We start from the raw sequence: 9,813 nt of genomic DNA on the forward strand, positions 1-9,813 counted from the left end.
CCACCCCCCCCCCCCCCCACCCCCCTCCCATGAATCCCACCTGTATCAGTTTCTATGTGCGTAGCCTGAGTTTGCAGGATTACTCAAAAACCACTGGAGGGATTTCCATGAAACTTGTTGGAAGGATGTGGGTCAAGAGAGAAATCATTGAACTTTGGTGCACGTCTGGATCTGGAGATGGATCCAGGAATTCTTCCTCTCGCTCTTTAACATGCACAGATAGGATGTGTTTCACTGATTTCTCAGAGAATAATTCATGGATCTTGAGGAAGGCAATCTGAGAAGATTAAGGGACTGATGTTTATGAGATTGCTGCAGATCTTCTACTGATTGACGCTCTGGTTTCAGATATGAGGCCGTGCATCATAACATCACAACATGCAGCGGTCACATGTCATAACTCTTATTATTGAAGTATCCTCATGTACATCATTGAGATAGGTATCAACTAACCAGCATCTGGAATCAAGGAGCACCCCCCCACCCCCATCCCACCCTCCTCACACCTGTATTATGTACTCCTTGATTCCAGATGCTGGTTAGTTGATATGTATATCAAGTCGCTCTGTGAATCCAAACATGGCAGCAGGTTGTAAATAGACCTTATTTCTTATAGCGTTCACACTGGGATCCAAACAAGGTTAAGGACTAATGAGCCCAACCCAGATGCTTCATCTAGGTCAATAAAAGAATGATAATTTGCCTTTTCCTTTTTTGGTGATGAAACATGTGCACCTCAGATTATGTGATGAGAGATTTGACAGCCATGAACCACGAGGATTCAAATCTAGACATGAATCAACTGCTTCTGGTCCAAATGTTAGAAACAACTTTATGAACAACTTTCAATGACTGATGAATGAAATTATTCTTTGTGCACATAGAGTACAGTCGACTCAGTAAACTGCTATGTAAATACACTTATTGTAAATTCTGACTCAGACTCCAGACAGATCAGTGTTTTGGTCTGGAGGTCACTGGCTGATCTGCCCTGCAGCCTGCAGCCAGCAGGAGAGCAGGAGAGCAGGAGCCGAGGACACACAACGTCCATCATGTCGACAAATCGACTCAATCAGCTCCGACCGGCAGCATTAGGCCCTCGCCGCTTTGAAATCCAACACTGTTGATGGTTCAGCAGAGTGTTTCTGGAGAGGGAAAGGAAAAAGGGGAAAAGTGGAGGAGAGTAGGAGGCCTCATCAGCTCATGATGGCAGTGATGGAGTGAGAGGGGAGCAGCGGGATCTGTGTGATGTGTGGCATATCTCGTGTTTGTGTGTGTGTCTGTGTGTGTTTGTGTGTGTGTGTGTGTGTCTCAGAGAGTCACATTTTACTAACACAAAAACACGATGTGAGGACTGGAAGTGGAGGTCACACAAACGTGAAGGTGCACGATTCATCAAGCACTTCAGATCAAACACTGGAGAGAAAGAGAGGGAGGGAGAGAGGGAGAGGAGGGAGGGAGGGAGGGAGGGAGAGGAGAGAGACAGAAAGAGAGGAAGAGGAGAAGAGACCTGAATGTTTTCAAAATGTATGTGAGTGTTTCCACGTTATTATATCCAATCACCACATATAATATAATATAATATAATATATGTAAGAGGGACATTTTGCATGATGAAAGCTTACGGTTTATATTCTAATTATACATTACACTATGCAGCAAGAATCTGATTATTTACAGAACCAATGACATTTTTTAACAAACTATATAATAACTTTTTCATTCTACATAATCATTACCGTTCTGTGGTCCAGCGCCACTATTATAATATTAATTTAATCCAAAACTAAAAACAGAAAGAATATAAATGAGGTTTGAAGGGATTCATATTATAGTGTCAGTGAAACTTATTCTCTGTGTTGTCACACTGGCCCCTTGTGGCAGAACACAGGTACTGCTGTGACTCCACGTGATGTTTTGATCTCAGTTTATCTGAATTCACTGATTATATCACAAAGTGTTTCTGTAAAGCTCAAACTTAGAGATAGAGAGAAGTACTACTCTATTATGATGCATTTCTCAATATGTTTGGTATTAATTTATAGTTTTAGGTAAAAATGTTGAATAAGTTATAAATTTTATGGTCTTAATCATCATCTTCATCAACCATGAGGCTACTCGAGCATCACCTTCAGATTATCTTTCAGTGGTGGTTTCAAACCATATGTCACAGATAAATACTAGTTTTAACTCAACTAATAATTTTAATCAACAATGTGTGATATATCAATAATATTATTTAGAAATATTGTATGTTACTATCTAGAATAAAAAAAAGCATAAATTCTAAAATGGATCACACCTGAATAAATTATTAAATAATATAAAACTTTCTACTTCTAGCCTACTACATACCACAAATAAATGTTATACATTAACCCTGTAAATCTTTGTCTGTTAATATGTTAATAGTGGCTTATATATATTTATATCATTCTGTAATATGTAGACCTAGCTGCAATAACGTGAAAATCTGAAGTTATGTAAAAATTAAATAAATGATTAATTATAAGAAACGTTCTACTTCTCCCCTATGACGTACCAAAGAGAAATATTATTAAAATACTTCATATTTATTTATATTTTATGAATCTGTACTATTTAGGCCTATCTAGAATAATATGAAATTATATACATTAAAAACAGAAAATATTACATGGATTAAATATATTCATTAAATTTACTTAGAATAAATAAAAGTTGTAATAAAAAGAAAATGTGTTATTTCTGCTACTGTGCTGTGATTTGCTGTCTCCGTGCCACGTCACCGTTACCTGCCCTCCTATTGGTGGATCGTCCTCCCGGAGCTGAAGGTGACGCTGGCCCCGACTCTCTACCTCCATCCACCCGCCGTTCAGAAGCATCCTCCCCGGTCTGCTCCTCCTCCAGCACCGCGCCGCAACCTTCTGCTTCTCCCGGAGAAACCATGTCCTTGTTCAGCGAAGTCCCGCAGGCTCCTCCCGTGGCCGTGTTCAAACTGTCGGCGGACTTCAGGGAGGACAGCCACCCGCAGAAGGTCAATCTGGGAGTCGGGGGTAAGAGATACAAGCTCCCGGCTATTGCTAATGCTAATGCTAATGCTAATGCTAATGCTTATGCTTAGCTCGCTCCCTCCCGGAGATGAGTTAGCATCGTGCCCGCTGCGGCTGCCGCTTCCTCCGGCTCCGGGCCTCGCTCGGCCCCCGCAGCTGTCACTCTGCGGTCCAGACAAGCGGAGCTGCTGAGGTTTGACCTTCAAGCTAACTAGCTCTGAAGCTAACTAGCCCAACGTAGCTTCCCTTCGTTTTGACAGCCACTCAACTTTGAATCCTCGTCTCTGGAGCTGGAGCAAAGTGTGTGGACGTGAAGCACCCGAGGCTGTTATCTGGACACTAATATACATTTTTACATTTTAATTTAGTTGTATGTCACGATTTAGCTTAAATGAATCACATGACAGGGGGTGTATGGGTTTGTCCCACATTCCTCCGCCGGTCCTTGAACGCACCATCCTCCTGTTCAGTTGAAATCATCCAGTAACTTGTTGGATCTTCTCTCCTGCTGTCATCGTATATTATTTATATAATAATTATAGTTCATTCTTAAACCTGCATTAATGCACTTACACTCAGTTACAGTAGAGGAGCCTCAGGGAACTTTCCTGGGCTCCTCACCATTCCCACTGTGGAGCAACTTTTCAACTTTATATTAAGTAAGCCCAGCCAAATGGACAAAATGCAAAATACACACATACTCAAAGTACACAAGTATAATGTGAGAGAGGAAATTAAAAAGGCATTTCAGTTATAATTGTTATTATTATTATTTCCCCGGGAACCTTTAAAGTGAACACCATAACCCTGTCGGTATCCTAGAGGAGCAGTTAATTATCTGGTTGGACAGATCGCCTGGTTTCCTTCTAACCCTAACACACAACTACAGCTCAGGGCCGTACACAACAGCATAACAACAGAATGACGTCACAATGAAGGAGATGCTGGATTGAAGGAACTCGTGTCTCTCAGCTTAGAGGCAGTTGCTGTGGTTTAGTTACACAGATATGTTCTTCCTTCTTAATTCAACTTCTCAAACTCTAATGACATCATAGGAATCATTCACATTGCTTCTATTAATCTCAAAGATATACAAATGACGCAGTGTGTTCACGTCATGGAGACAGTTTGATGCTCTCTCTCTCAGTGGCAGTGGAAACCCATTGATTCAGCTGCATGAACAGAAATAAAACACGTGGCCCAGAAACCTCCGTGTCGTCCTCGTGGTCCCCGAATCTCCTTAAAGCAGATCTGCTCGTCCAAAACTGAAAAACAAGTGGCCTCACTGATATGTCTGCCCTTTCATTCAAAGTCTACAGCTGTGGTGCCGGCCCGATATTTGATACAGCTCTGCACAGGCTTCAGTACGTTATGAGCTTGAGTTCTTAAGGAGTCAAATATGTGCAACACACTCTCACACACACATACACACACTTGTTTTAGTCTGGCTATTCAGGGTGACCTTCAGAGAGTCACAGACATAACTACAGCCCGACCCATGTGGAGCTGATGTTGATACCGATAACAGGGGGAAAAAAATGTGTTTCTAAAATATCTTCAGACAAAAAAATGTAATTGAATCTTCTTATTTAACAGGTTAACTAAAGATTTTATTATAAATAACTGTAAAGAAAAGGAAAACACAACTTCAACCAAATATGTACAACGTAACTTTACATTTTGATGTGAAACACAAACATCTTCTGCGCGTTATTTGTAAAATATAAGTTTTCATATGGGCAAACATACATGAATAACAATCCGTCTGTGAACGGCTCATAACATGTGATTAAAAACTGTTTATCTCTGTCACTGGTGTTGTTTCCTGATTCCTGAAACCACACTGAAGATACCGTAGGGTCAGACTGCAGCGTCGTCATTTAGACATTTTAACTCCACTGTTGTTTAAAAATAAAGTTTAAAAACAGTTGGACCTTGAGAGATGGTTCTGTGACCATGAGAGAAGATACTGAAACACAGTGTGGAAAACTTGAGACATGTAAACAATAGCAACTCAAAGATTTATAAATATTCTATTAACTCAACGGTACTTGCTTTGTGTCCCTGCAGCTTACCGCACCGACGACTGCCAGCCCTGGGTGCTGCCGGTGGTGAAGAAGGTGGAGCGGCTGATCGTGGAGGACACCAGCCTGAACCACGAGTACCTGCCCATCCTCGGCCTGCCCGAGTTCCGCTCCGCCTCCTCCAAGGTCGCTCTGGGAGAAGACAGCTGCGCCATCAAGGACAACAGGGTGAGAGAGGCCCTGAGATTCTATCAGGTTAAAGTTTGTGCTGACTGGGATTTTCAGAGAGTTACTCCATCCTTTCTCCTTCCTGCTGTTGTGTCTCTCAGGTCGGGGCAGTCCAGGCTCTGGGTGGAACCGGGGCCTTGAGGATCGGGGCAGAGTTCCTGCGCCGCTGGTACAACGGCACCAACAACACGGCCACGCCCGTCTACGTGTCAGCGCCCACCTGGGGTCAGTAGGTCGGCACTAAGGCAGCTCACAGTCAGTTTCGTGGTAATCTCAAGGTTTCAAACATCTACTTTGTGTTCTTCTTCCTCCCAGAGAACCACAATGCTGTGTTTGCTGATGCTGGTTTCAAAGACATCCGGCCCTACCACTACTGGGACGCTGCTAATAGAGGCCTGGACCTCACCGGGCTCCTGGACGACCTGGAGGTGAGGAGGGACCGGTGGGAAGAACGTGTCATGAAACTAGAATACAAATCAAATCCAAATGTTCAAGTTAGACACCAAGATGAAACTTTGCTCGTTGACATCTTCTGAGTTTCTAATTGATGTTGATTGTTGTATTCCTTTTTATCGCAACTGAAACTTATGAAAGTAGATCTGAACATTTGCATTTAAAGAAACAGTTTTCCATCATCAGGTCCAATAAACCAGATTCTCAACTGACTGCTTTTTACTCGGGGAGAAACAGAATAGAAGCCAGAGGAGATAGAAAACAGAGGAAAGAAGGAAATTTACAGGAACAGGGCCTGAGTTTTTGTGAACATGATTTCATATTTGTTTCTGTTGTTAATCTCCATCTCTTGGTGTCTCAACAGAAAGCTCCAGAACACTCCATCTTCGTCCTGCACGCCTGCGCTCACAACCCGACCGGCACCGACCCCACCCAGGACGAGTGGAAGCAGATCGCAGAGATCATGAAGGTTTGTTCTCAGATCAGGTGCTGGAGATATCTGCGCCTCCAAAGCGTCTGTATGTGAGAACGTCTGAGTCAGTTGGCCCTGAGATTCTCAGAGTGTGAGAAACCAGCAGGAGAAAGTCCAGAGTGTTAACCCTCTCTTCTTCATGTCTTTATCTTTGCTTCTCTAGAGGAGGAATCTGTTTGTGTTCTTCGACTCGGCCTATCAGGGCTTCGCCTCTGGCTGTCTGGATAAAGACGCCTGGGCCATCCGCTTCTTTGTCTCCGAGGGCTTCGAGCTCTTCGTAGCTCAGTCCTTCTCCAAAAACTTCGGCCTGTACAGTGAGTTCATGATTCACACCCGGGTGCATGTTTGGACCCGCACCAACACACCCCTGAGTTCTAGAAAATTAGTATTTACCTGCCAAAGAAAAGTTTATTTACTCTCATGACAGTTGAGTCAATAGAAACATCAGTCATGTGATTCCTCTTCCTCCTCCGTCAGACGAGCGAGTGGGGAACCTGACGGTGGTTTCCCAGGACAAAGAGGATCTGACCCGGGTCCTGTCTCAGATGGAGAAGATTGTTAGGACCACCTGGTCCAACCCTCCGTCCCAGGGAGCACGCATCGTCAGCAAGACCCTCAACTGCCCCGAGCTGTTCGCTGAATGGTGCGTCATCATCGGCCTGGTGGCTTCTTCTGAACCCACCTCTGGATGTTTGATTATTCTAAGATAAAACATTTAATAATGAAGAGTAGCACGGTATCTTCAGTGTGGTTTCAGGAATCGGGTTATTCACACTTTTCAAACTCATATTTTCAAGAGAGCCCGACTGATGTGGGTTTGTGGGGTCTGGTGCAACTTGGACTTTAAGGAGTAGAAGATGTTGACACTGATGTTAATCCTGTAGGAAAGGGAACGTGAAGACCATGGCCGACCGGGTTCTGCTGATGAGGGATCAGCTGAAGTCGAAGCTGCAGGCCCTGGGCACCCCGGGGACCTGGGACCACATCACCCAGCAGATCGGCATGTTCAGCTTCACCGGCCTCAACCGTGAGTACACACACCCACAAACAAACACACAATCTGATTGTAGATCTGCGTCTTTACTTTGTGGTACTATTGAAGTAAAATTAACATAAAAACCAGTATGGAAAATTTTTCCTAATATCCAATTTAACTAGTCAGTGCGTCTTTAGTTCTTCTTCTACGCTCTGCGTGACGGCAGCGTGTTGTCATGTGTCCTTCAGCCAAACAGGTGGAGTACATGATCAAGGAGAGGCACGTGTACCTGATGGCCAGCGGCCGCATCAACATGTGCGGCCTGACCACCAAGAACATCGACTACGTCGCCGAGTCCATCCACGAGTCCGTCACCAAGGTCCAGTAGAGGGCGACTTCCCTGTCCGCCCACTTCCTGCACGCCACAGGAAGTATCACCATGTCTGTGCCCCCTGTTCCCCGCCCCCCTGCTTAACCTCTCCTCTGATTGGACAAACTGCAGCAGGGTTATTTGCAGTTGAGCCAATGGGAGGAGGATGTCTTTCTGTTCTCACGGTAAAGTACTAATCTTTGGGAGGTGCAATGACTTTAGGAAAACACTTGAACAGTCGGGTATCGCTGACGCAGGGTTCTGTTCCCCAGAACTATAGAATATTATATTAATGAAAACGTCTTGGATCCGTTTCCTGCCTCACATTTCATCATGTTGTGTCCTTTCTCGTCACAAACAATCACTTGAGCTTTTGTTACGAGTTAACATTTACATTATTGTATGTATATGTAATCAACAGCTGCTTTCAGACATGCACTGAGGTCCGAGTCAGTTCCTTCCAGCGAGTGGACGTGGTGATGATGATTCTAACAAACCAGGGAGGACTCTTTTTCAGTCTTTGTGGAAATGTCCTGACCCGTGTTTCAGTTCCGTGTCTGAGAGCAGCTTCAGTCCTTCCACTTTCCTGCACTAGTTCTGAACTAAGAAAAATCATGTTACATGTGGAAATCATGAATTAACTGCCACTAAAGTTTTAAATTTTAATAAGTTGTTGGAGACGACAAATCAAACTCAGTCGACTCAGCAGATCCTTTGTTTCAACGGTTGTTGTCTCCGTCATGTGACTTGTTGTTTGGTCACTTGCTTGTCATGCATGTGCCTGAGGGCGGGAGTTATTTGTTTATTTTTTGCCTTGTCTTATTGCCATCACTGAGTGCCCCCCCCCCCCGTGGTGTGTTGTGTCCCCCCCCCCCCCCCCTGCACTGATGTGTGTTACAGAACAGCCTCTGTAGAGTCAGTCGTTGTGTTGCTCGGACCTCGGAGCCCGACACTTGTGAGCCACTCTCCCGTTGTGTGGTGGGTTTTTGTTGAAGGCACACACCAGTATGTGTTCATACTGGAATAAATTATAAACTACCGGAAACCAGTCAAACCATCTCGGTGTGCTTTTTTTCTCCACAAACCTTCTCTGGGTTTATCTACATGGAAGAAGGTCGAAGTCCTCAATGTGACATTAGAGTTCTGATTTGAAAGGTGATCAATCTCATACACCAGTGTTTGGTTATGTTGGTCTCACTGGTGGAACTGGTGGAACTGGTGGAAAGATAAACACTCACTTTCCAAACCACAAGTATTTTTTCTTGTGACAGTAATACAAAAGTAGAATACAATATACACAAAGGTCACTTTCAGATCAGATCATTATTATTTTGTGGCTGTAGTCAAGAAAAAAAATCTTGTTTTTCAAAGTAAAGGTACTTCAAACCTCTCAGATAAATGTAGTAAAATAAAAATGCTTCTTTACTTCTTCAGTAGTGCACTAGTAGATATAATTAGTTACTTCCGAGTGCCATTCTCTTTTTAGGATTATTTTCATAGGATTTATTGACGGAATAAAAAACCTCACCAGACTTAACTCTATAACTCTAAATGTAAAATGAAAACACGAGACATGAGAGAAATCCTGTAAATAAAAAAAACTGATCTCAGGTTCTTCAGGAAGATCCGATCTCACAGCGTTCTGCAGCAGAACGTGTTCTGTTCTAGTTTTGACCTCGAAAGGAGGATGCTGATTGGCTGTGTGCATCGCTCCAATGCAGCAAAGTGACTCAGCAGGTTTTTATATATTCCTCCTGGGGGGGGGGGGGGGGGCACTTCCCCACCCACCTCCACGCCTCTTACATTAACCAATGAGCAGCGTTAGAGAGCCCCCCCCCCCGGCCTGTGATGCATCGATTAGAAACCTCATCTGGTTCACGTCTGTCTCCATGACACGTCGTTTTTAAACACTTGAATTCAAACTGATCCTCAGGGAACAATCACCGGCTCCGACCTGTGAAACCTGCTTCAGGCAAATTATTATCATCCTGTTTTAAATTAAAGCAGCAACAACCAATCACGGATCAGAGCCTGAAACTTCGACCTCTGCATTGTCTTCCTCTCTCGTCCCTCCCTGTCCCCCGCCCCACCCCTCTCTCCTCCTCCTCCTCCTCCTCCTCCTCTTCCTCCTGCTGCTGCAATGGCACAAATCTGATCCTGCAAACACAGCCGGACGGAGCCACGCCCATCCCCCCCCCCCATGTCAGCCCCATGCAGAGAGCACTTAGAGCTGCAGACACACAGGAGATTCCACATGA

General features: G+C 44.2%; 1 protein-coding gene across 1 annotated transcript; it reads left to right on the top strand.

The window, feature by feature from the left end:
• The first annotated feature begins 2,801 nt into the window (after nt 1-2,801).
• On the top strand, nt 2,802-8,603 carry LOC133954070 (aspartate aminotransferase, cytoplasmic-like). Its single transcript, XM_062388351.1, has 9 exons — nt 2,802-3,035; nt 5,103-5,284; nt 5,386-5,509; nt 5,600-5,712; nt 6,102-6,206; nt 6,373-6,523; nt 6,687-6,852; nt 7,094-7,236; nt 7,434-8,603. The coding sequence occupies exons 1-9, from the start codon at nt 2,927-2,929 to the stop codon at nt 7,571-7,573; spliced, it is 1,233 nt and encodes a 410-aa protein (XP_062244335.1). The 5' UTR covers nt 2,802-2,926; the 3' UTR covers nt 7,574-8,603.
• The last annotated feature ends 1,210 nt before the right edge of the window (nt 8,604-9,813 follow it).

The sequence above is a fragment of the Platichthys flesus genome, chromosome 5 (genome assembly GCF_949316205.1).
Source record: "Platichthys flesus chromosome 5, fPlaFle2.1, whole genome shotgun sequence".
In the NCBI taxonomy this organism is placed as follows: Eukaryota; Metazoa; Chordata; class Actinopteri; order Pleuronectiformes; family Pleuronectidae; genus Platichthys; species Platichthys flesus.

What these genes read in the sequence shown, in the direction of transcription:
- LOC133954070 (XM_062388351.1), top strand. Translation starts at nt 2,927, where the DNA reads ATGTCCTTGTTCAGCGAAGTCCCGCAGGCTCCTCCCGTGGCCGTGTTC. An exon ending in GGTCAATCTGGGAGTCGGGG is followed by an intron (nt 3,036 to 5,102) that starts GTAAGAGATACA and finishes GTGTCCCTGCAG; the next exon opens with CTTACCGCACCGACGACTGC. An exon ending in CAAAAACTTCGGCCTGTACA is followed by an intron (nt 6,524 to 6,686) that starts GTGAGTTCATGA and finishes CTCCTCCGTCAG; the next exon opens with ACGAGCGAGTGGGGAACCTG.